The sequence below is a fragment of the Lepidochelys kempii genome, chromosome 1, assembly GCF_965140285.1.
Source record: "Lepidochelys kempii isolate rLepKem1 chromosome 1, rLepKem1.hap1, whole genome shotgun sequence".
In the NCBI taxonomy this organism is placed as follows: domain Eukaryota; kingdom Metazoa; phylum Chordata; order Testudines; family Cheloniidae; genus Lepidochelys; species Lepidochelys kempii.
The window spans coordinates 25,660,944-25,688,600 of NC_136380.1; the positions used below are offsets into that span (position 1 = coordinate 25,660,944).

Sequence of the window (27,657 nt, forward strand, 5' to 3'; positions counted from 1 at the left end):
TAACCGGCATGTAGTAAGAATTTATTCAAAACTAGAGCATGAAGACATGAGCATACTAAGAAAAAGTTCACATAACCAAGTTACATGAATAGGACAAATCAGACACCCATGCAGAAGAAAACATGGACAAAACAGTAATGCACATGTTTTTCGTAATTCCAAAATATTTAACATCCTAAAACAGTGTTCCAGACACCTAGAATACTTCATTAATGTACAAGGTCATTTTTCTGAATGTGGATAAGTGCAATTTGTGGTAGGAATATGGAAAATAAACAATGAATTTAACAGCTACAGTATTTATCAATCCTCATGCCATGTTTAAGAATACAAGCAAAGAATTACATCATTACACAAAATAAGTGAATGTCTTTTCAAGGCAAAAAGTTTCTAGTAAAAACTACTAAACTGCTGAAATAATGATTTGATAATATAAATGTTAAAAAAAACCAAAACCCCCCTCATCCATGGATGGGTACTTTTTATAAAATTACACTAATATTCTGTAGAATCAAAAAGTTATGGTAACTGAATGGTCCGGTGCTCAAAACAGTAATCAGATCTTGAAAAGAATAGTTCTGAAATCTGACAGACTACAGAAATCATATGTAACATTAGGCAGGCAAAAAAGTAGGGAAAAATGTAAATCTCACTTGAGAAACGGTAAGTCTATACTATAGTGGTATTTTCATACTTTAAGAATTTTGAGGTGAACAGCTTTACAAGCAACCGTATAGCCAAGTCTATGACATAAATATACAATAAATACGGTATAGTTTTGTAAGAGTTCTGTGTATTATAAAAATATAAAACTAATTTCCAGATTGCAGCAGGCAAACCAACCTGTTAAAGGTAGCACAATGAAGCTATGAGATATGGCAATCTTGACTGCCAGGAATCATTCAGACCAAGCTGATTTTGGTTTACATTAGGCAGATATTTACAATTATAATTTAATAATTAAAAAAATCTATTTGTTAGAAAATAAATCCTCTTCAACCTCTCTTACAAACTTTGTGGTTTTTTTCCCCCCTCTAAATACAGCTTTCTGAAGTGTTAGCTAATCGTTTAGTGTAGTAATTATAATCTCAATTCATCTTCCCTTCCTCCTATTTGCTGACAGAGTTCAGAGTCATACTAAGAGTTCCACTAAAAAAAGGCAACCACCAGATCAAAATCTTTTTATTTTTCTAAGACACAACCTACCTGCAGTGTTATAGTTTCTGGGCACTGGCAAGGTTTGTTCAAAACCTTCTAATTCTCAATCAAAGAGGATATAGCTCAATAGTATGCTGCTGGGTGAACATGCAGAAGAGTAGAAAAAAAGCTATAGCTTCAGATAATTTTAAGAAAAGAAACTATGTTTGAACTTCCTTAAACAGAAATATTTAAAAAAACCCTAATTTCTATTATATTGATGGGCAAGTTTTGATTTTTGTCATTAATAGAAAATTGTAGATACTTTAGAGCTCGATAAAGACATGGAACACAAGAAATAACTCCTGACTTTCCTCTTAGTTGTGTTTCAGAGTCTAATTATCCAGCTGAGTGCAAAAGGGAAGCAGAGGTGGAATATTTACTAGCTAACGGCTTGAGGAAAATGCTATCATCAACTTATTCCGCGTATTACCAGAACATAGTATAAACATGGTTGGGGTGAAGAGGATAATTGTTTAGACCCAAATTCTGCACTCCAATCAGTGGGAATTTGGCTCAGTTCTGTCTTATATTCGCTAACACAAACTCCCTAAAATGAATTTTACATGATGCTTCAACTAATAATGCAGTGAACTGCAAAGATTTAAAAAAAATCCCAGGTATTCAGTTAAAGATATAGAAATTTAAAAGAATGTGTGTAAGACTATTACAGATATATGCACATTGACTTGCCCCCCAAAACCAGAATTATATTTCGGTAGTTATACAGTGCTTGTCCCTGTTGTATCCAAGTTCAGAGTTCCGCTTAGGTCTTGCAACAACTGCTATTCCTAACACATAAAGCAATGAAGACGGTAGAGTTGCAGATGAATGGCTAGCATAGCTTGTATATTTGCCTCTACTCTTGAGGTTTCTGGAATACTCCCCCCAGTGAAGTAAGTAATGCCACAATATATTGACTTAGAAAAGCATGCACTTGTGTGTACACACAATGCCTGATGAGCTCCTACAAGTTTCCACATGCAAAGAGTACAGATTTATTTTCATGTATATACTTTTGAAAGCCTGGACACTACTACTTTAAGGCATTTTACATGGTATTACGTTAAAACAAGGCATAGATAAAAGAAGTTAACTGTACAGTTGTGTGCAGCACCTAGAGCTGGGGTTTTCAAAGGGGCCTAAGGATTCAGTCATCACATTCCCATTAAGTCAATGAGAGTTGAGCAACTCACTTTTTCAGCCCCTTTAAAAGTCCCAGCCTCAAACACGAAGGCAGTTTCTCTGTAAATATATATGCATTATTCTATATTTCCTACCCGTTTTTCAACATTAATTATGTCTTTAAGTATTGCTGTAGATGGAACCCTGAACTCAAGTCTACACAGGTAAAAAAATTAAGCCCAGCTGAAAAAACCTTAAAGATTAGTTAAACTATCTTTATTTTTAAGCTTTTGAAGAGGTTTTCATTATTATATACATAAAACCACTACACACTCCCATCTTGCCAACTGTAAAAATTATTTCAGCCCCCCTTCTAGCTCTGTCAGGATGGAAAAAATGACTATGCATCAAGGTATCATAAGAATTTGTGGTATTGAATTCATTGAACCAATGAATTGCTTACGTCCCTGCATGAGAGAGGGTATGTCTATCCTGGTGCTGGAAGGTGTAGTTTCTAGCTTGAGTGGACATACCCACGTGAAGTGTAGCTGTGGCAGCAGGAGAGGCTAGCCACACCAAGTATGATCCTGTCTGAGACCCTTAGCACATTACACCTTCCAACTCCAGTGTACAGCCTGAGTCTAAAGTGGATTGGGGCTTTAAAGTTTTCTATGATAAGTTTTAATTAGATAGAAATTGACCTACACATACTGTGATATGAATAGTGATCTGCATTGTATAGAGTTGTTTTTTGTTTTTTTTAATTGCAGCCCCAAACTTACTTTTATAGATGCAATTTCAGGCAGGGAGAGAAGCATTACTACATCAGCTATGGCCTAGAGCTCAGTCACATATTTTCACAATATCCCAGGTTTTTGGCAGCAAAGCCTCTACCCTTGAACTGAAAACAAAAATATGCAGTGAAGTTTTCTTCTGGAAGTACTAACCAAAAGAATTAAAAATAAAAACATTTAAATAAGCATCTTTAAAAAGGGTGGTTTTTTTTTAAAAAGGATAATCCAGTTGTGGTTTGTTTTTTTTTTAAACTTTTCCTTTAGTGAATTTAATACTCAGAGAAAGACAACTAGCCCTCAACAGCTAGACTTAAGCATACTGCATGCAAACATTAATCTTCCCCACATAGCTTAGCCAACATATCAAATACACTAGCATCTCCTGCTTCAATATTTACAGTCTTAGAGACAGACTAACAACTCTGAGCATTTTGGGGTGGTAGCTAACAAATATTAGAGACCTTGCAAAATCCCTTACATTAACTGGCTTAGTGGTTTTGAGATGGTCTTTAATGTGTAGGTTTCCAGAGCTGGAAGGCTAAGCTATCAAACCACTACCTTGCTCCATTTCCTTTTGTTCTAGGATTATTTAAAATTCAGAAATCAAAACGGAGGGGATAGTGGGGGGAAATTTTCACAAACTCCTCCACTCCTTGGCTCCAGTTACAATAGAATTTTTTGGCAAGTCTTCTGCTGTTGCATTTTTACTGGTAATGGTGCTAGTGCACCTGTGCTTTTACCAAGTGTAATCTAAAACTGCTCAGAGCAGATCCAAACAAGATGCTGAAAAAGCTAGTAACTACCTGAGCCCTTCAAAAACTAATGACCTCATCAGTGCACAAGTGGAATATGCAGCCATTCCTGACACTTTCACATGGGAAAAGGAAAGAATCTGAGTAGCACCTACATTCTTTCTGGATTTATTACTGATGTCGAAGACCAAATTTATTTATTCTAGACCACTGGAATCATGTTGACCATTCCACAGACTTATATCTTGTGTCCTTTTTACAATAAGATATATAGCAAACCGTATGTAGTCTCACATCAATTACTCTGGTAGCTCCAGTCTGAATAGGATGCTTGAAACGTTAATGCACCGTGTGGTCTGAGCTTCAATAAATTTACAATAAATCTTGCATTCCAGATCAGGGCAAGCATCAGGTTTTTACATAATGGAGTGCTTATCCCCATCTGCAATGCAAGATGTATTGTAAAAAAGTGATCTTATATAAAATAACATCTTAAAAGGAAATGCATTACAATAGCAAGTCACCACTTTCACGATAGAAAACAGTCTGCATATCTTTAGGATTTCATTCTTGATCTGTAATATCTTCATTTTGTTTTAGCTGTGTTTTAGGTATTGGTAGTTCAAGGTTTGCCCATAACATGGGCTCTGCTTTCCTCATAGTGAGCTCAATCTTCGTAGCTGTCATGTTTACATAACTCCTCTTCACATCAATTACCTGGAACAGAACAAGTATGTTTCACTTAAATTTAGGAATAAGATTGTTGGAAATATGTAAACAATTACTATATGCTCAGCACGCATTATGGGAATTTTGCAATCTCCAAATGTTTGGGTCTGGCAACAGTATAGAATGGAATTTACCTAGGACAGTTCCATCCCCAAGTATCTGCAAAATTAAAAAAAGGAGTAAATCTGTAAAACATAGCTGCCCCAGAGGGAGAGATCAGCTTTTAAAGTGCAGTTTCCTCTGGGTTCTGGGGAAAGTTGTGCAGCCTCAGCCCTTTCCTACACTCTAATCAATTATTTTTTGTCTAGGTCCAAATTTCTTGATCAAGCTATAGCCAAGGTCCAAACTCCAGAGAAAAATATAATAATTATTGTTATTATTTTTGTAATTAAGCCATTCAAAAGCATCTGGAAGTCCAGATTTGACTTGTGGCCCACCTATTAAGTATCCTTCCTCTAATCTATGAAGAGAGAAATTGGCATGCATATGTATGGAGAATACAACTGTATGCATGCACAAGTTTGGCATATGAAATTACATACAGCTATAATTGGAAAGGTCCGGCCCTAGAAATTTTTGGCAATACTCATATCGTAATTATGCTTAGACTGGTAAATCCTGCATAAAATGAACTTCTCTTGATAATCCAGACCTACAGAAGTGTGGTGGTTTTAAGGGGGGTGGGGGGGGAAGAATATTCTATTCTGAAAAAGCTATGGCTGAGGGTGAAACTGAGTAAGGCTTAACAAAACATTCGAATTTATTATACTTACTCCCCACAATATCACATTGCGATCAAATTCTTTATCTCCTTCAAATATAATATGGATATTTAGCTAAATGAGAAAAAATACAGAAGAGATTTATTAATGTCAATTGATTAAGTTTAAAATAAAAGTATGACATTAACACCCTAATTCTACATCACTGAAGTCACTAGGACTCTACACAGAGGCCTGTGCAAATGGATCCTGATGCAGGATCAGGGCCAAGTGTGGCAACATGTTGTACCTGTAGAAGAAGGTATCAATGAAAATGCCGGTATTGGGCAATACAATTTTCCAAAGTGTGTTTACGGAATCACAAATTAGAATATTTCAATTGTAAAATCTGTGCAATAGCGCAGTTTCTGTGAAGCTACACATCCTAAAAGAGTCTGCTTGCTTTTAAAAAGATAGAATAAAAATGTAGAAAATATTTTGGTAGTTAAAAGAAGTTTACATAACTTTAAGTTTTGTAAAGATTTAAATTTAAGAAGTTTGACTAAAGGAACAAAAAGGCACAAAATACTTAGGAACCTGCAAGTCTACTAAGCTTAGGAACCTGCAAGTCTACTAAGACTGAAAAGGTCAAGAAGATTTATGTCTCACAGGAGAAGATTGTTACAGCATTTTACTTTTGTTTTCTTAAAAGAGCAAAGAGATTGTGTTTTAATATTTATGCACAAGAGTACATCCAAGCAACTTATATTATGCTATACTTAAACATCAAGTTTTAAAAAAAAAAAAACTATTTAAAATAAAACAGATACTCACCATTGTGCTATTTGCTTCTACATGGCTAAGTTCAGGAAGTGAATTTTTCGCATATATTGAAATAGTCACTTCACCTCCAGTTTGATGCCAATCATGCCTACATGGAACTACTTTTTTCCCCTACAAAACAAAGGTGTATTTTGGAAAACTACAGTATTGGAACTCTACATTCAGGATAGATTTTAAAAAAAACTGCTCTGAAAATTGTCATATAGGACAACATTTTAACGAGAATAAATATAACTAGAACAGGACTAAATTCTGCATTTAGATGTGTGCGCAGGAACCCTACTAATGTTAAGGAAAAACTACATAACGGTAAGTGTTTGAGGGCCCTCTCCCATCCTACAAATCAAGATTCCATTCAGAAAGGATTATAGCTCTACCTTCTAGGCAAAAGTAAAAAAATTTCAGTGGAGAAATCTTTCTTTAGCAAGGAGCCACTTCTTAACTCTGTCATTTGACAAGCAGACTCGAAACTTTAATATTAGAGATAAGATGTATATAAAAAAAGCAAGGATTATAGAAACAGGGGAGGAAAGTATGACAGGTGAAGAAAAAACTATCTAGTATATAGTTTTGCATTGTCAAATATCTCCATCCTATAGCATTAGGGAGGCATCCCATCCAGCAAAACAGAAGTGACATGAACTAAAACTTGTCTAATAGAGTATGACCCCCATCCCTTTTATAGCCCCGCTCTCTAGAAGTTCAGAGTCACACAGTCAGGGGAAAGAGGTGCAAGAGCACTCCAATGGAGACGACTACTAGAACGCTCCACCAGTTCAAGCTACACTATTGGCATATCTCCTAGATCGGGAATGTACAGCGGCTAGCTGAAGAGGAATTTTTTATACTATCTACGAAGTACCCATCGTGCAAGATGAGATGCTCAGATTCATACCCTTTCTAATGCTTGAAGGAAGTATTAGTGGAAATGAGAAAAATCTCACAGTAATTGACTGGACAGCTTGTTGTCTAAACTTGAAACAGGTAGTAAAAGGGCACTGGAGAGAGGGCTTCATATTACTGCTGCAACAAACAGGTCACAGAACACTCCGCAGTGGCCTCTGGTGGGAACAGTACAGAGAACGGGACAAGGGAAGGAAGGAGGAAAGCCACACATTAAAAAAAAGGAGTGTCCAGGAAGGAGGAAAGATTAAATCCATTCAATGGCATCGCAGAACAAAAACAAAAAATCTCTTGGCTCCCTGAACCTGGTACTTTCAGTTCTAGACAGAAGGAAAGGAAACCAGACTCCCAACTCCTTTGCTAAAGAAAAAAACCAGTTACCCAGGGAGAGATGGAATGTGGAAAGAGGTAGCAGGTGGGAAACAAACCAAGGTTTTCCCAGGGGCCCATCTTTCCTGTTTTGTGGGAGGGTGAAGTTAAAGAAGAGAAAGAGGATGCTAGACTTACACTTTGCTGGAAGAAAGAGGAAAGAAGTTTGAGCACAGCACTGCAGACCAGTGGACTGCAACATGGCTACCTTGAACTAGAGCATCTAGTACAGCTAATATACTGTGGTTGGCCCAGTGAGGCAGTTGCTAGGCTGTATGAAAGCATTAGGGACGGCATTTCAGCCACCTCCCCACAGCAGAGACCAGCCGGCTGGGAATACAGACTGCCCTGCAACACATGATTTTGCTACTAGCCCCACTGGGCTACGAGCCAGCTATTTTAGTAAGTTGCTACAACTAAAATTGAGGTTTTAAAACTTTTTCCTTTTCCACCCCCTGCATACACACTCAAGTCCTTCTACCCTCATTTTTCTAGAAAAACTGAGCAATACAGTTACTATCAGGAAGTGACAGAACTGACAAAGATTCTGTGTTCCCAAGAGATTAAATGGGCTTGGGGGGGTGGGAGGGAAATGACTAAGGGAAGAGAGAGCACCTAGCTATACCTCTTTTCTTCCTTTTAACAATGCTACATTTGCTGTATTGATCTTATTTTGTAGGTCAGAAGCGGAGACTATATTGACAATGGAGTTGTATATACACATCTAAGAGCAGAACATGACTGGATAGTATTATTTCTAGATTTGGAAGTGCTCAGCTACATTGTTTCAATGTAACACTCTAGTCTTGCAACATCCTCACACAACCTCTTTAACTATTATCATAAGTATTTTCCTTTGTTTTACAAGTCCAAACTAACCTGTCTGGTTTATTCGGAGCTCTGCTACGGAACAGCTATAAGCAAAAAGCACATTCTGTGTCCTAACATAAAAATAATCAAACCAAGCAATGCACTATGCTTTAGAGCAAAGAAAAACCCACTGTAAGAATGGCGTTTGGAAAAGATAGAAAAGTAATATTCCCACCAGTCCCAGCCCTAGAACACTCACTATTTCTGTGTGAATGAGATTTTGGAAAGCAAGATTATTTTAGTCTATTTAAATGTACTCTGTTCCTAGTTTTAGGAAGATGTTTCTCTAAAATTTTTTTGGGGCTCTTCGTTAGCGTATGCATAACATTTATAAGTGCTGGGTTGGAAAGTCTATCACCTAAAAAAGCCTTACAGAATTGTTTAGAAATGTGTACAAACAGTGGGTTTATTTTATTTTATTTCACAATTTATGGTTCAATAAAAGGTGTGGTTGTATACAGACAAGTACAGTGTTTCACTCAGATTAGTTTTAAGATCCATTATTAATCTCAAACTGCTCCCAACACTCATCAACACATATTAGAGAAATTGTATAATGGTGGAGGTAGGGGGATTATTATTCTTTGTTTAAATAAAGCTGCAATTCAGTCCACCACTATACTTTCTTAATGACTGGGAAGTTTAAGTAACCAACTACCAATGGCAAAGTTAGTACTACTTACAGCATCCTTTTTAGTCCACACATGTGTTCCCGTTGTACAGCCTTCTTGAGACAAAAATGTATTAAAATCAGAAGTTTTTCTCTTACAACAGCTCCAATACTTCATCCTTTGAAGGAATTTCAAAAGAAAATAATTTAACAAGCCATAATTGAGGCGAAAATTGTGTCAGAGAGGTCATGGAAGTTACAGAATATATGATTTCCAGAGACCTCGGACATTTTCTCCTTCAGCTCCCAGTCACCACGGGAGATCCCTGGAGCTTGCAGACAGCAGGTGGACCTCAGAGCTCCCCATTTTGTCATTTTTTTTAAGTAAAAAAGTCAGGGACAGGTCACGGGATTCCATGAATTTTTGTTTATTGCCTGTGACGTGTCCATGACTTTCACTAAAATAACCTTAGCCATAATACATACACAAGTCAAATATTTAGAAACATTTATCACAATCCACAGTTTTAACAGTGTAAACGTCTTACCTTTTCATAGAATCATAGAATATCAGGGTTGGAAGGGACCCCAGAAGGTCATCTAGTCCAACCCCCTGCTCAAAGCAGGACCAATTCCCAGTTAAATCATCCCAGCCAGGGCTTTGTCAAGCCTGACCTTAAAAACCTCTAAGGAAGGAGATTCTACCACCTCCCTAGGTAACGCATTCCAGTGTTTCATCACCCTCTTAGTGAAAAAGTTTTTCCTAATATCCAATCTAAACCTTCCCCACTGCAACTTGAGACCATTACTCCTTGTCCTGTCCTCTTCCACCACTGAGAATAGTCTAGAACCATCCTCTCTGGAACCACCTCTCAGGTAGTTGAAAGCAGCTATCAAATCCCCCCTCATTCTTCTCTTCTGCAGACTAAACAATCCCAGCTCCCTCAGCCTCTCCTCATAACTCATGTGTTCCAGTCCCCTAATCATTTTTGTTGCCCTTCGCTGGACTCTCTCCAATTTATCCACATCCTTCTTGTAGTGTGGGGCCCAAAACTGGACACAGTACTCCAGATGAGGCCTCACCAATGTCGAATAGAGGGGAACGATCACGTCCCTCGATCTGCTCGCTATGCCCCTACTTATACATCCTAAAATGCCATTGGCCTTCTTGGCAACAAGGGCACACTGCTGACTCATATCCAGCTTCTCGTCCACTGTCACCCCTAGGTCCTTTTCCACAGAACTGCTGCCTAGCCATTCGGTCCCTAGTCTGTAGTTATGCATTCGGTTCTTCCGTCCTAAGTGCAGGACCCTGCACTTATCCTTATTGAACCTCATCAGATTTCTTGTGGCCCAATCCTCCAATTTGTCTAGGTCTTTCTGTAAAATAACCAACTGCATAAGTATTTATAAAAAATGATTATAGAGAATTTATGGAAGGAAATCCTATTAATTACATAATACTAACCCTTCGTGGAATATAGGTACTCCAGAATGGTATATACATATTTCTTCTGTGCTCTGTGGTCCTTCAAATGTCTGGTGAAATACAAAACTTTTTTAAAAAATGATCTCTCTTCTTAGGAAGTAAAAAATAAACTATTAAAACAAAACAATTAGCAAAACAGTTTGCGAACACTGACCAATATGTATTAATGCATTTTAAACAAACCAAAAATATGCTCTTTCTTCCTCTGTGCTGCAAAATAAACTCAGACACATTCATTCCATCTTCATCAAAAGTGCCTCCCCACATCCACCTTAAAAGTATCCTTTATATTGACTCTGTGGGATATCAGGATACTATCGCTATTAGTACTCAAAGGCTAGTTTAACCTCTTCTTACAGAGAAATCCAGAACTATTCAACTCTGTTTTCACAAATGAACCAAGTGTGCTCGTGTACACACACAGGTAATGAAGTGATATATTTGGCGCATTATTAAAAAACTGTAAGCTTAAAATGAGGTGATTCACCAATGAAAAAGTCACCAAAACGAAGCACCATAAAAGGAAGCAGCCCAATGTACTACGAGGTGCTTAGCAACACAAGGATCTATTAACTGAAATACCAGTCCCTCGTAATCCAATTGACAGGACTACTGCAATCCAGTGGAGAGGATCACAAACTCTTGTGCAACCACCACCCTCACCAGGTGACTCTCAATGATAAAGAGCAAAGGATCCTTCAGACCTTGTGGTTGCTACAAATGTTTAGTTTGCATCCCTCCTGTTCAGTGGAAGGTTGTCAGGGGAAAAAGTGAGGTATGTCTACCCTGCAATTAAAGACACCTGTGTTTGGCCCACACCAGCTAAATTGGGCTCACAGGGTTCAGGCTAAGGGGCTGTTTAATTGCGGTGTAGACATTTTCTCAGACTGCACCCTAAAGTGTGGGACCCTCCCACCTCACGGAGTCCTAGAGGCCGGATTCCAGCCCAAATGTCTACACTGCAATTAAACAGCCCCTAAGCCCGAACCCAAGTCAGTTGGTATAGGCCAGCCGCAGGTTTTTAATTGCAGTGTAGATGTGTCCTGAGACAATTTGGGTAGGACTGGAAGAATGGTTTCATGGTTGAAAATGTAAACTGTGGTTGCTTCCTTACTCAGCGTTCTTCAAAGAGTGTTTGATTAGTAGAAACAACGAGTCCAGTGGCACCTTAAAGTCTAACAGACTAGTAGGTACGGCATAGACTGCAGCAGAACTTCACTAGTTGCCAGGAGCAATTCCAAGTATTTATCAATAAAGCCCCTCAGTTTGGTACCACCTCACTCTGCCTAATTTTTAACTGCTGGAGTAAAGTATCAGAGATGCTGACACTGACAAACCCCTACTTTTTTTAATTTGGGGCCCAGAAACCTTAGTGATGGGCCTCAACTCTTGAGATTACTAACTCACTGGTCCAAAAGAATCTACATTTTGACCTTTTGAATAAATTGAAAAGTATATCTATTTATTCAGACTTGTGGACCCTGTGTGGACTTTGAATTACTTTATAATGTGTTTTAAAATATTGACTTGTTCATGTTCTTAGGATTCTATAGTTACACTGTAAACAGAAGTAATAAAACAGCTATTTACCTTCAAACAGCCTCCATTTTTACACGACGTCCCAATTTTGATCTCATCACTGTCCTCTTCTGTAAAATGAAGGTATATAGATATCTTTAATATAAAAATGCCACTTTATAAATATCAAATATTTAGTTTACTTAAAGATAAAGTCTAGATTCTGACAGACCCTTCCATATGTCCATAGGTGGGAGGTGAAAGAGTACAAGGAGCATCCCTCATTTTCTGCACCCTACACAAAGGCCTGTCAGAAATGCATACAGAAATTACTTCCTATATATTCCCTAATGTGAGCAGAGATCAGATAGGACCATGACCCCAATACACTTTTGTATCTGCACACTGAGCTGGTGTGCTGAGGGAAGCATTGAGCACCACATAAGGGAGCACAGCAGAGGGTGCACTTGCCTTGCATGCTGGAATGTTCAGGGAGGAAGAACACAAGCAGTTCTGGAGGTTATTGGGAGTTGATGACTGCTCAGCACTTTAGGAAAAACACACACACAGGTGCCTTAATATGAACTCCTCTTTCTGAAAACTGTGACTATGTTGTCTAGTGTGCTACCATATTAGAAATAATTACTTGATACGGCTATCCCAGAGTTTAAAACTCTCCAGTATTTAAATTAATAGTTTCTGTTGATAAATTAAAGGACTTTCTTCTTTACATTATATATCACATACATCCATTTTGGAGTCATTAGGCAATGATTTAATCACAATAGATTTTTAAAACAGCCGAGACAGCAGTTCTAGGAGACATTATCTCGACAACTAGAACGTCTATGAATATTTTTTTTTTAGAAGGGCAGGGCCATTCCCCTTGGAAAGAGGGCTTTAGTTCTGGAGTAAACAATATGGGAACATCCACAAAGAGACCATACAATTTTAATTCCTAGATTCTAAGGCCAGAAGGGAGCATTGTGACCATCTAATCTGAACTCCTGTATAACAGGCCATAGAACTGCCCCAAAACAACTCCTAGAAACTATCATTTAAAAAGAAATCCAATCTTGATTATCTGGGTCTATCTATTTTCAATTACTTGGAATGTCTATTGTTCCAAGTGAAAACAGTTTTTCCATTGAAACGGTTTGGAAAAATAAGCCAGGGACAACATACCTAACTTCCTGAAGTAAGTAGTATACAATACACACCATTGACTGTTTGAATAAACTGCTTAAAGAAACATGTTTCTCTCCTGGTGTCAGTTTCAATTTAATTGCTGCCTTCTGTGGAACTAATTTGCTGGAATATGTGGTTCTTGAATACATTTGTAAAGTCATTAATTCTGAAACACTGGCGTGTGAGACATTCTACCATTTATCTAAGGATATCGCAACAACTGCATCTTTGGCATCTCGTTCTGTTTTGTTACAGATTCCTACCTTTTTTTTCTTCTTCATTCTCTGATAGTTTCAGTTTATCTAGTGCTTGTTTCAGGGAAGCGGATACTTTCAGCTGTAAGCTTGTCATTGGCTCATCTGGGCTAAAATATTTAAATGCATTCACGTTATCTTGGTCAAAATAAATTATGTAATAAGACAAAAGATACCTTTCAAACCTCTGCTGTGACAAGATTAGAATACGCGTCACCATCATTCTGACATAACAGGGGGAAAAAAAAAAGCCACCTCATTCAGCCACTACAAAATACCTTTCCCACAAAATAATTCCAGGGAAGAGAATGAAGTCTTATTATGAAATTGTACAATTGATGATGGCAACCTGGCTGAGTCTTAATTCAGTCAAGATGTTAGTGGGTTGGGAAAATCAAGTAGAAGAGTTGGCAAGGCAATATCTGTACTCTAGGTTGAGGGACTTCATCTGCTACATGTGACTCAGATTCCCGATCTTGCCGTTTTTTAAGAGCCAGGGCTACACTCAGAAGATCACACAGCAGCTGTACCCTAAAAGACGTTTTCAGAACACTGCTACAAAGATAATTTACCCAGGCCATCGCTTTGGCCATGTCACTCCCTCTTTGAATCTCTCCACTGGCTCCCCCTTCTCTATCGCATCTAACAAAAGCTGCATGTCTTCATTTTCAAGGCCCTGCATGACCTCTGCCCACTCTCTCATTCAATAATGAGATGCTGACTCCTCCCTCCAATAGGTGCATGAGGCCATCCTCCATTAGCAGACTGAAAATTTTCAGACAAAACCTTCATGCTTTCTCCCATGCTGTCCCTCATGCTTGAGCAATTCCCTGTAAACATCTGCAGGGCTACTTCATTAGACTCCTTAAAACTCTCCTTTGCCATAATGCCTACAAAAACGTAACAGTTAAACCACTAGTGTGCTGAGACCACTGCTTATGCTAACACATTAGCTCACGGTTTCCTTGTACTTCCCTATCTGGCTGTATTCCTATATTGTCTTGTCTTACACTTAGATTATAAGATCTTTGGCGCACGGTCTGTCTTTTTGTTCTGTGTTGTACAGTGCCTAGCACAATGGGGTTTTGTTCCTTCTCTATGGCTCCTAGGCACTATGATAACATTTATTATTATTTGTATTATCTGTCACCTTATCTACAAGGAAGCATCTTAAAACAGAACAGTTGAAACCCAAGAGTAGACACAGCCCATATTTTAATCACAGGCATTAAGGAACCTGTGGTGAAAGTTAAGAGTGATTTAAATAAAAGTCACATTATCTGATTTGGCAGAGTGGCTTTACCTCTTGTGGCACAATGCTAAATTGACAAATTTTAATAACGTATGTGTTTAATTTATCATTGTGTGTTTTCAGGGCTGATTAAAGTTAAGAAATAAATAAAAATTGTATATTCCAGTAAGAATACCACAATACATCAATATAGCTCTGTTATCAGTACTCTTGACCACAAAGTTCCACACTAGAACTTTGATTCCTATACAATGACAACACTGAGGGGTTCTGTACTATGTTTCTGTTCTTCAGAGGAGATGCTACCCAAGGTCCCTTTATGTCCACATTTCAGGCACGTCCAGATCAAAATTAGAAATAACTTCAATATTGTTGCCAATTATCCTATCAAGACATCTAAAACAGCGTACAAGCTATTCTCAAGTACACAATGGTCATTCGATTTGCCTATGCTTCCACAGCATGTAACTAAATACTTTGAATTAATTCACATAAGAGATGCCATATAAAAACAAAAGCTGTAATTTAAATATGGTCATTGCTAGGTTTGAAAAAAATGTCTGACTTAATAAATTAATGTCCACTTGAAAATTATGTAATATATAATGAAGGGTCAGAATATCTATTTTAAGATCTAATGCTACTTCTCATCATCATAGTACCTTCCAAATAAAATCAATAGCAATAACCAAAACAAGTTCTAAGTTAACCACTGAAAACAAATTTGGCACAAATGCCAGTTCAATAATATACCGTACCTTGGCCTATTAATGGTTTCCACTGGCTTTGGTGCCCGAATTATATGCTCCTGAAATTTAGGTTTCAGTTCAGCTAGCTCCTTTCGCTCAGAGGTAGTTTTGATTTCAGGTTTCACAGGCTCAGGGGGTTTCTCACTATTATGGAGACCCTTTGTACAGCCCTGTTGTAGATGACATAGAAACATATGTGGAAAAACAAAACACTTCATGTGCAAAATCCAAAACCAAACTATTATCCAAGTTTAATGAATTAATGCATTTTGATTCTTCACCCGCATCCTTTGCTCAGTTCTAGTGACTGATTTGCAACAAATGCTATAACTGAAGTTGAAAAATGACATCCGTGTCTCTTGGTTTTCAGATATATAGACAAACAAACTTTCTGGAACACTTAAATGAAGTGTTCTATGCTTGTTAAGAGGCTTTTTTTTTTTTTTTTTTTTAAAGTTTGAGCAAAATCTCTTTAGTTGTTTATGATTTAGACCAGTGGTTCTCAAACTTTTTTTTTTCCCCACAGACCACTTGAAAATTGCTGAGGGTCTAGGCGAACCGCTTAATGATCTTTCCAAATGTTGTTTGTACCATTAGCTAACTATTGTAAAGCGTTTTGGATAAAAGCGCTATAGTAAAAAAACAAACTTAACTTTTTTTTGTTCTACAAATAAAAGCACACAACTCATATTTTAATATCAGTAGTCTTACCTTTCTAATGTGATGGATGTGCCCTCTCTCCCCGGTCATAGCAGCCCTGGAGCTAGGGCTGGGAAGGAGAGGGGTTTCTCCCTCTCTCCCCTGCTGCGGCAGCCCCTTGAGCTAGGGCTGGGAAGGAGGGCTGTCTCTCCCTGGCCGCCACAGCCCTGGAGCTGGGGAAAGTAACCTCTTTCTCTGGCCGCCGCAGCCCTGCATGTCCCATATTCACCCCACCCCATCTTCTCATCCCACTGCCCCCTCCAACCTGCGCCCTATGGCCACCACTGCACCTGTGCGCCTTCTCCAGGGTCCAGGCACCTAATCAGTGGAGCCACGCTTGCGCAGCTCCACTAATTCAGGTGGGTGGCCCTTCATTCTCTTGTGTGTAGCCACCCAGGTGCACACCTTGGAGGGAACTATCCATGGACCACCTGAATGGAGCTCGCGGACCACTGGTGGTCTGTGGACCACAGTTTAAAAACCTCTGATTTAGACAAATGAGTGTAAAAACACCCTCCTTTCTTTTCGTGGCCTCATAGTTTTACAATATTATAAGCACATTTTGACAGAACCAATTAACAAATTGCTGAAGTTTAGAAATTGAAACTTAACATCTAAGTAGTCTACAAGGAGAAATAGTGACGCAAGGCACTCTGATTCAAAATGATTTTGGTTTAACAAGATGTATCCATTTAAAATTTGCTTAATGTAACATCTAATTCTATGATTTTTTGATACTGTAACAGATAAGCTATATAAACTGCAATAATCAATTTTTTAAAAAAATCACCAATACATACCGCAATGCTTAAGAAGTCAGAGAAGTCTGTTGTTCTTCTCTTACAACATGACCAGCCCTATAAATTTGGAATAAAATAATGAGACAGATGCAAACACCCCACTCAGTAATCTTATTAGAAGCAAAAGGTTAGTGATAATTCTTTCCAGCACATGCTACTTTATAGTCTTAACACTCTCCTCTCCCTTGGAGGCTACTGATCATCTCTGTATTTTTGAAAATGTAAAGACTTCTACAGCTGCTATTACTAGTCAACATTTGCTGATGTCATCATAAAGCACCATCAAAACTTACTGAAACAATACTCCTATTCTGTGCAAGGTTCTGATTCAATATGAAAAAACAGGCAAACACACACAGTTGATAAAATAATTTAACTAAAATAAATCTCTCTGAGGTTGAGTTCACCTGCTAATGTTATGGACACAGTCTCTATTTTCAAGAGCAATATAGCATGGTCAGAAATTTCTTCCTTATCTTTGGAGAGTCATAAATCTATTTTATGTTAGTCTCATTCATTCCCCATTGTCCAGTGTCATCTTTGCCTTAGGCAGTCATCGGCTCAAATTAGGTCAACTCAAAACCAACATTTATTATATCAAATGAAACAGTCCTGATGCTAGAGAAACAGATCTTACTGCACCACACAAAACAACTTATCTGGAAACTCAAAGAACCTTTAATTTGGTATTAAAAAAGATATTTTGACTAACAATGTATTTCTGCAGCAGATTAAAAGATGATGATGGGAAACGCTTTCTTTCTTTGAAATAGGGAGCATTATTTTGCAGTGTTTCCTCTAAACATTCATCCCTTACACAGCCAATATATTGTGAACAGTAAGACAGTATTTATTGGTTAGCTTATTTGGGACACATATTAGAAGGAAAGTTATACCTAATGGGACTCACTATAAATGAAGGGAGGAGAAAAAAGGGAGGTAGAATATGTTTTTTTGTAACAAGTGCTGACTTACTTTTTTCTTTAACCGGTGTATTAAATAATTTTAACATTAGCTTTAATAAAAAAATTGTCTATACATCTATAATGCTTAAATTATACAAAAGTATAAAGTTTGGTTTAAAAATAATAAAATACATATAGTACATAATCTGCAATATCCCAAATTGAGGTTAATAAATTTAACAATACAGTTAAAATATTAGCATCCAAACATTCGGGTACATCACTCGTAAAAAGTTTATTAAGAGTAGCTTGTGGAAAGCAAATATATCAATGAGTGTAGGTTGACCCTCACTAATTGAGAATTTAGGATAGGTTGTCTCTTAGTAAATACTCTGGATATTATTTCTGTCTAAAATTCTGGTATTCAGCTTCTGCCAATCTATTTTTCAACAGCTATTCACAGCCAGCTAGTAAGCTGTGCTGCTCACTCCTATCATTACCAAGGAAGTGTTATCTTGGGCATGTCTATCCTCTCAATCACAGCCATTTCTTATGATGCCTCAGCACAAAATTGGAAAAGAGGAAGGTTTTGAGGAAATTCCACTCCTCCACCTTCTGGCTTCTCCTCACTGGAGAACTACTGCTTCTCACCTCTTCCTTATAGCAAGCTGATGCCAGACAGTCTCTTTTCAAATCCTCTCTCACACTGTATAATCATTCACAAATTCATGAACCTTACAGGTTTGAGATGTTCTTATTATGATTTTTTTCCATTCCTTATTTCTTGCAATCAATATTTTAACTAAAAGGAGTACTTGTGGCACCTTAGAGACTAACCAATTTATTTGAGCATAACCTTTCATGAACTACAGCTCACTTCATCGGATGCATAAAAGTGGAAAATGCAGTGAGGATGTTTTTATACACACAGATCATGAAAAAATGGGTGTTTATCACTTCAAAAGGTTTTCTCTCCCCCCACCCCACTCTCCTGCTGGTATTAGCTTATCTAAAGTGATCACTCTCCTTACAGTGTGTATGATAATAAAGGTGGGCCACTTCCAGCACAAATCCAGGGTTTAACAAGAACGTCTGAGGAACTGGGGGGGGGGGGGTTTGGAAAAAACAAGGGGAAATAGGTTACCGTGCATAATGACTTAGCCACTCCCAGTCTCTATTCAAGCCTAAGTTAATTGTATCCAATTTGCAAATGAATTCCAATTCAGCAGTCTCTCCCTGGAGTCTGGTTTTGAAGTTTTTCTGTTGTAATATCGCAACTTTCATGTCTGTAATCACGTGACCAGAGAGACTGAAATGTTCTCCGACTGGTTTGTTATAATTCTTGACATCTGATTTGTGTCCATTTATTCTTTTACGTAGAGACTGTCCAGTTTGACCAATGTACATGGCAGAGGGGCATTCCTTGAAGTGAAGTGAGCTGTAGCTCACGAAAGCTTATGCTTAAATAAATTGGTTAGTCTCTAAGGTGCCACAAGTACTCCTTTTCTTTTTGCGAATACAGACTAACACGGCTGCTACTCTGAAAGCTGTCAATATTTTAACTATCATTTTGCCACTTTCAAACTTCACATTAACTTCGTTTAGAGTCAGACAGGCAGAATTCCTTAATGAAGACCTTGTCCTTTATATAAGCCAAGAATTCTCAGATTTTTCCACATAGTATCTCAATGGCAACAACACTAATTGCTTACCTGGGCAAATAAAAATATTTAATATATTTTGGCTGTCTTAATGAAATTTAACTTCCAAAATTGAGGAGAATCAACACCATGTGACCAGCCTGGTTCTTGCAGGCCATCAACAAATGCTTGCTGGACCACCAATGATCCACAGATCACAGTTAAGAACTGCTGGTATAAACAAGAGACTACTGAGAAAAAGGTCTAACCTTTCCAAAGCCTATTAGTCAGTTTTTGAGCAACATAACTTTCTTTAAAAATGCAAAAAGAATACAAAGAATAACAAACTTTAAATTATGTGTACTGAAATTCTAAAATGTCTATAATCGAAAACAGTTCTACATGCCGTGCTTTTTACCTGGCTGTGGTAAGGCAATACATTTTTCACAAAACGATATAGGATATGTAATGCTTAAACAACATGCTCAGTTTGAGAAGAAAAATAGAAAAATAATAATCACCTGCTGCAGTGAGTGGCCAAACAATGTACCTGTTATTTATTGCTTTTGCTATAAAAGCTTTTATTTTGCTATAATTTTTAATAATTTATAAATATAATATAATTATTATTATATTATTATAATTATTATTATAATGTATTATTATTATATTATAATATAATTTATAAATATTTTTTACAATTTTGCTATAAAAGCTTTTATTTATTGCTTTTGCTATACATTTGCTACATACATTGCTATACATTTGCTACATCATTGACTGAGTTGGCGTACAGCATTACTGATACAAAGAGACACTACCTAAGGATTTAAAGAATCTTTCACTATCTATATCCTGGCATACCCACCTTTAGAGCATCATGAAAGACTGGTACACCTGGATGATATGTGCATGAATCTGAAAGAAAAGAAAAATGCAGTTGTCATAAATATAAAGGGAAGGGTAAACCCCTTTGAAATCCCTCCTGGCCAGGGGAAAGCTCCTCTCACCTGTAAAGGGTTAAGAAGCTAAAGGTAACCTCGCTGGCACCTGACCAAAATGACCAATGAGGAGACAAGATACTTTCAAAAGCTGGGAGGAGGGAGAGAAACAAAGGGTCTCTGTCTGTCTATATGCTGGTTTTCTGCTGGGGAAAGACCAGGAATGGAGACTTAGAACTTTTAGTAAGTAATCTAGCTAGGCATGTGTTAGATTATGATTTCTTTAAATGGCTGAGAAAAGAATTGTGCTGAATAGAATAACTATTTCTGTCTGTGTATCTTTTTTGTAACTTAAGGTTTTGCCTAGAGGGGTTCTCTATGTTTTTGAATCTAAATTACCCTGTAAGATATCTACCATCCTGATTTTACAGGGGGGATTTCTTTATTTCTATTTACTTCTATTTTTATTAAAAGTCTTCTTGTAAAAAACTGAATGCTTTTTCATTGTTCTCAGATCCAAGGGTTTGGGTCTGTGGTCACCTATGCAAATTGGTGAGGCTTTTTTATCCAACATTTCCCAGGAAAGGGGGGGGAGGGTGCAAGTGTTGGGAGGATTGTTCATTGTTCTTAAGATCCAAGGGTCTGGGTCTGTAGTCACCTAGGCAAATTGGTGAGGCTTTTTACCAAACCTTGTCCAGGAAGTGGGGTGCAAGGTTTTGGGAAGTATTTTGGGGGGAAGGACGCGTCCAAACAGCTCTTCCCCAGTAACCAGTATTAGTTTGGTGGTGGTAGCAGCCAATCCAAGGACAACGGGTGGAATATTTTGTACCTTGGGGAAGTTTTGACCTAAGCTGGTAAAGATAAGCTTAGGAGGTTTTTCATGCAGGTCCCCACATCTGTACCCTAGAGTTCAGAGTGGGGGAGGAACCTTGACAGCAGTACTAAATGAAAATGTAATTAAATGAACCCCAAACCCCTGCAACTATTAATCTAAACAGAATTACAGCCAGAGCTCCACACATTTGAATCTCACATTGCACATGAGCTCAACCTTCCACCCTTTTCCCATCACTCTTTGAAGAACAAGCACTCAGAGTATATATGGAGCCACATACAGCCTATTTATTAAACTAAGTTTTTTAAGGTAGAAACTTTTTTTTTTTGGCCATATACACCACAGTGTACAACAGAAGCACACAAATAAAATTACCCTTACTACATTTACCATGGGATCTTTTGGGGACCATGATCAGCATCATATAGAGCTAACCTTAACTGGTATCCCAGTAGAAACACAGACAAATGTCAGCCTGGTCCATTTGAAGGGCACTGATACAAAATGGAGTTGAGTAACACCCAACACAACTATTTACAGTTGTTTGAGAGATGGATTCAAGCCTCCTAAGCCAAAGGCACCTAAGGTTCTACACTGCCTTAATTATCTGGTGTTCACAAACTTGATTAAAGAAGATTGCAAAGCATGCCATATAGCCAAAGACTCAATGAACTCCATCTGTTTAGCTTAACAAAGAGAAAGTTAAGAGGTGGCATGATCACAATCTGTAAGTACTCAGGTAGGGAAGAGATATTTGATAATAGAAGGCTCTTTAAGCTGGCAGAATCATTGGGAAGCTACTGAAACTGAAATGATAGTGTGCTCAATTTACATCAAGTATATTTCACCCAATATTGTATTCCTAAGATAAGGAAAAAATGCAATCCAAGAGCTCCAATTTGCAAAGCATTCTGCTGCATGCCTAATGCAACAGATTCAATTACTTGTTTCATGTACACACACACGATACAATATCTGGCAATATTTTTAAGAATCTGTAATATACTCATGTACCCTTACAAAAAAAGGGAAATAATTTACTGCAGGTTCAAGCCCTCAGACTTACACCTGTAAAGGTAAACGCTCAATAGTTTGGATCACAGTTTATTAGGCAGTAGCAGACCACTCTAACCTTACACTGCTCTACTATAGTGCTTTGACCATGTTAGTGTTCACTGGGTGGTTCAGTATCCATACCAACAGCCACCAACTTGTTTCAGTTAAATCATCACAGCCATCAAATGGATAGTGGCTTGTCAGCTGCCATGGATTTTCCAGGCTTTCTCCATTTGGTGGGGCACACCCATCTCCTCCAGCAGTGGTTTTCAACCGGGGTATACGTACGCAGAGATCTTCTGGGGGTACTCAACTCATCTAGATCAGCATTTCTGAACCTGGGATTTGCAGCCCCCAGAGGGAGTCACGGGATGGGTTATGGGGGATTGCAAGTGCAGGGCTGGCATTGGGGGGATGGCAAGTAGGGCATCTGCCCAGGGTGCCACACCACAGGGGACCCCATGAAGCTAACTTACATGCTTCCGCCACGTGACCTGGGCCTCAGGCTTCAGACAAAGTTCACAAGTGAAAAACAGGCTCAAGTATCACATTGAAATGTAAGTACAATATTTATATTCCAATTGATTTATTTTATAATTATACGGTAAAAATGAGAAAGTAAGTAATTTTTCACTAATAGTGTGCTGTGACACTTTTGTATTTTCATATCCGATTTTGTAAGCAAGTATTTAAGTGAGGTGACACTTGGGATATGCAAGACAAATCAGACTCCTAAAAGGGCTACAGTAGTCTGGAAAGGTTGAGCACCACTGACCTATCATAGAATCATAGAATATCAGGGTTGGAAGGGACCCCAGAAGGTCATCTAGTCCAACCCCCTGCTCGAAGCAGGACCAATTCCCAGTTAAATCATCCCAGCCAGGGCTTTGTCAAGCCTGACCTTAAAAACCTCTAAGGAAGGAGATTCTACCACCTCCCTAGGTAACGCATTCCAGTGTTTCACCACCCTCTTAGTGAAAAAGTTTTTCCTAATATCCAATCTAAACCTCCCCCACTGCAACTTGAGACCATTACTCCTCGTTCTGTCATCTGCTACCATTGAGAACAGTCTAGAGCCATCCTCTTTGGAACCCCCTTTCAGGTAGTTGAAAGCAGCTATCAAATCCCCCCTCATTCTTCTCTTCTGCAGGCTAAACAATCCCAGCTCCCTCAGCCTCTCCTCATAACTCATGTGTTTCAGACCCCTAATCATTTTTGTTGCCCTTCACTGGACTCCCTCCAATTTATCCACATCCTTCTTGAAGTGTGGGGCCCAAAACTGGACACAGTACTCCAGATGAGGCCTCACCAATGTCGAATAGAGGGGAACGATCATGTCCCTCGATCTGCTTGCTATGCCCCTACTTATACAGCCCAAAATGCCATTGGCCTTCTTGGCAACAAGGGCACGCTGCTGACTCATATCCAGCTTCTCGTCCACTGTCACCCGTAGGTCCTTTTCCGCAGAACTGCTGCCTAGCCATTCGGTCCCTAGTCTGTAGCTGTGCATTGGGTTCTTCCGTCCTAAGTGCAGGACCCTGCACTTATCCTTATTGAACCTCATCAGATTTCTTTTGGCCCAATCCTCCAATTTGTCTAGGTCCTTCTGTATCCTATCCCTCCCCTCCAGCATATCTACAACTCCTCCCAGTTTAGTATCATCCGCAAGTATCAGTATCAGACCTCCAGTACTGCTGGCAGCCCCTTAATTCATAACTAAGGATATGATTTTGTCATGGATTCTGTGACTTCAAGAGACCTCAGTGACTTCTTCAGCTGGGTGCCCAGGGCCCCCAGAGCGGTCAACTGCTGGGTATGTCTACACTGCAATTATACACTGTTGTTGTAGCCCAGTTGGTCCTAGTTATATTAGAGAAACAAGGTGGGTGAGCCCCTGCCTTAGAATTATAGGACTGGAAGGGACCTTGAGAAGTCATCTCGTCCAGTCCCCTGCACTCATGACAGGACTAAGTATTATCTACCATCTCTGACAGGTGCTTGTCTAACCTGCTCTTAAAAATCTCCCATGACAGAGATTATACAACCTCCCTGGGCAATTTATTCCAATGCTTAACCACCCTGACAGCTAAGAAGTTGTTCCTAATGTCCAACCTAAACCTGCCTTCTCTGCCTTCACAGTCTTCTCTTCTCCAGACTAAACAAACCAAATTTTTTCAATCTTTCCTCATTTTTCAATCTTTTCTAGACCTTTAATCATTTTTGCTGCTCTCCCCTGGACTTTCTCCAATTCGTCCACATTGTTCCTGAAATGTATAGCCCAGAACTGGACAATACTCCAGTTGAGGCCGAATCAGCACGGAGTAGAGCGAAAGAATTACTTCTTGTGTCTTGCTTACACCACTCCTGCTAATACATCCTAGAATGGCATTTGTTGCAAAAAACAAAAACATAACCCCAAGTGTTAAGCTCTTCACTGATACTTAGCTTGTGATCCACTATGACCCCCAGATCCCTTTCCACAGTACTCTTTCCTAGGTAGTCATTTCCCATTTTGTACATGTGTAACTGCCTGTTCCTTCCTAAGTGGAGTACTTTGCATTTGTCCTCACTGAATTTCGTCCTATTTTCTTCAGACCATTTCGCCAGTTTGTCCATCATTTTGAATTATAATCCTATCCTCCAAAGTACCCTCCCGCTTGGTATCATCCACAAACTTTATAAGTGTAACGCGCTATCTCAGAGTAAGCCCACCCCCCACCCCGAGACAGCAAGTTAGAGCACTATAAAATGTAAGTGTAGACAAGCCCTAAGTAATTTTTAACTTGTTCTTTCCCTATTTTAGCCTCTGATTCTACCTCATTTCCACTGGAATTCACTATGTTAGACGTCCAATCGCTATTAGACCCTTTTGGTGAAACTGAAACAAAGAGATCATTTAGAACTTCTGTCATTTCCACATGTTCTGTTATTGCTTTCCCCCCTGGTTATCAAGTAATGGACCTACCCTGTCTTTGGTCTTCCTCCTAATGTATCTGTCAAATGTTTTCTTGTTATCCTTTATGTCACTAACTAGTTTAACCTTGTTCTGTGCCTTGGCCTTTTTAACTTTGTCCCTACAGACTTGTGTTATTGGTCTTCCCTCCCCCGCCCCAGCTCCCCCTTCCCAATATCAGCACATCCCTCCCCCTTGCTTACCAGGCTCCCCACAATCAATGCAGGTCCCCCTGCTTACCAGGCTCCCCTAATAAACAGCACCCCCCTTAACAGGCTCTCCCTGACCACCCTCCCCCCCCAAACCAGCACAGCCCCCACTTTCCCCCTCCCCCCCAGGTTCCCCCCCCCAAACAGCGCAGCCCCTGCTACCCTCCCCCCCCCAAACAGCGCAGCCCCCCGCTACCCTCCCCCCCCCGCAGGTTCCCCCCCCAAACAGCGCAGCCCCCGCTTCCCTCCCCCCCCCCAAACAGCGCAGCCCCCCGCTTCCCTCCCCCCCCCGCAGGTTCCCCCCCCAAACAGCGCAGCCCCCCGCTTCCCTTCCCCCCCGCAGGTCCCCCCCCCCAAACAGCGCAGCCCCCCGCTTCCCTCCCCCCCCCGCAGGTCCCCCCCCCCGGCCCCCCCGCCCCCCCCCCCCCCCCCCCCAACAGCGCAACCCCCGCTTCCCTCCCCCCCCGCAGGTCCCCCCCCCCAACACCACGCAGCAGCCCCCGCTTCCCTCCCCCCCCGCAGTTCCCCGCCCCCCAAACAGCGCAGCCCCCGCTTCCTCCCCCCCCCGGCCGGTTCCCCCCCCCCAAACAGCGCAAGCCCCCGCTTCCCTCCCCCCCCGCCGGTCCCCCCCCCAAACAGCGCAGCCCCCGCTTCCCTCCCCCCCCCCCGCCGGTCCCCCCCCCCAAACAGCGCAGCCCCCGCTTCCCTCCCCCCCCCCGCCGGTTCCCCCCCCAAACAGCGCAGCCCCCGCTTCCCTCCCCCCCCCCCCCGCCGGTTCCCCCCCCAAACAGCGCAGCCCCCGCTTCCCTCCCCCCCCCCCGCGCGGTTCCCCCCCCCAAACAGCGCAGCCCCCGCTTCCCCTCCCCCCCCCCGCCGGTTCCCCCCCCAAAACAGCGCAGCCCCCGCTTCCTCCCTCCCCGCAGGTTCCCCCCCGAAACAGCGCAGCCCCCGCTTCCCTCCCCCCCCGCAGGTTCCCCCCCCCCAAACAGCGCAGCCCCCCGCTTCCCTCCCCCCCCCCGCCGGTTCCCCCCCCCCAAACAGGCGCAGCCCCCGCTTCCCTCCCCCCCCCGCCGGTTCCCCCCCCCAAACAGCGCAGCCCCCCGCTTCCCTCCCCCCCCCGCCGGTTCCCCCCCCAAACAGCGCAGACCCCGCTTCCCTCCCCCCCCCCGCCGGTTCCCCCCCCCAAACAGCGCAGCCCCCGCTTCCCTCCCCCCCCCGCCCGGTTCCCCCCCCAAACAGCGCAGCCCCCGCTTCCCTCCCCCCCCCGCCGGTTCCCCCCCCCAAACAGCGCAGCCCCCCGCTTCCCCTCCCCCCCGCCGGTTCCCCCCCCCAAACAGCGCAGCCCCCGCTTCCCTCCCCCCCCCGCCGGTTCCCCCCCCAAACAGCGCAGCCCCCGCTTCCCTCCCCCCCCCGCCGGTTCCCCCCCCAAACAGCGCAGCCCCCGCTTCCCTCCCCCCCCCGCCGGTTCCCCCCCAAACAGCGCAGCCCCCGCTTCCCTCCCCCCCCGCCGGTTCCCCCCCCCAAACAGCGCAGCCCCCGCTTCCCTCCCCCCCCCGCCGGTTCCCCCCCCAAACAGCGCAGCCCCTTCCCCCAGCCAGCCTCCCCCTTCAGCGCAGCCCGCCTCCCGGAACCCAGCAGGACCCGGCCACCCCCCTTGAAGACCTCAAGCCAGGCGCCCCCCAGGTGCGCAGCCGCCCCCGGCCCCGGCTCGTACCCTCCGCGTTGGTGCTGGGGTCGAAGCGCTGGCCCGCAGCCCCGGTTGTAGCAGAGCTGGGACATGGCGCGGGGGAGCTGCAGAGCCGGTACCCGCAGCACCGGAGCCGGCAACAGCAACGAGCCGGGAGACAGGAAGCGGCAGCGCAGCAGACGAAGCCTCCGCCTCGCTCTCGAGTCTCTCGGAAAGAGCCGAGCGGAACCTTCGGAAACCTTCGCGAAATTTCGGGACAAAACGAGAAGCCCCTGGGGTTTCGCGCACGCGTAGTAGCTCGGGGACGGGGCGAAGGGCGGGCTCCGGGAGGGGGAGCGCAGGCGCAGCAGGTGAAGTATATAGAAGTTAAGGGGTGGGGCAGAGAAGAGTGGCCAGAGGGAGGGGCTAGGAAGAGGGGAGGAGTTTCCGGCGAGGACAAGTGCGCAGGCGCGACGTGTAGCAGCGGAGGGAATGGATGTGGGTACGGTTTCCCGAAGGAAGGAGGCGGAGCTTCGAAAGGCTTCGACGGGGCATTCTAAAGGGAGGGGCTAGAACTTGGAAGAGAAAGGAGGAGAACGAGCTAGACAGA

General features: G+C 41.6%; 1 protein-coding gene across 1 annotated transcript; it reads right to left on the reverse strand.

Moving 5' to 3' along the window:
• CHORDC1 (cysteine and histidine rich domain containing 1) lies at positions 1–27,244 on the reverse strand. Its single transcript, XM_073336861.2, is given in 12 exon segments — positions 1–4,585; positions 5,371–5,433; positions 6,133–6,252; positions 8,967–9,072; positions 10,362–10,432; positions 11,973–12,031; positions 13,352–13,452; positions 15,353–15,513; positions 16,843–16,899; positions 20,256–20,305; positions 27,096–27,129; positions 27,131–27,244. Coding segments are annotated over 12 exon segments (1,005 nt in total). The 5' UTR covers positions 27,161–27,244; the 3' UTR covers positions 1–4,432.
• Positions 27,245–27,657: the final 413 nt, after the last annotated feature.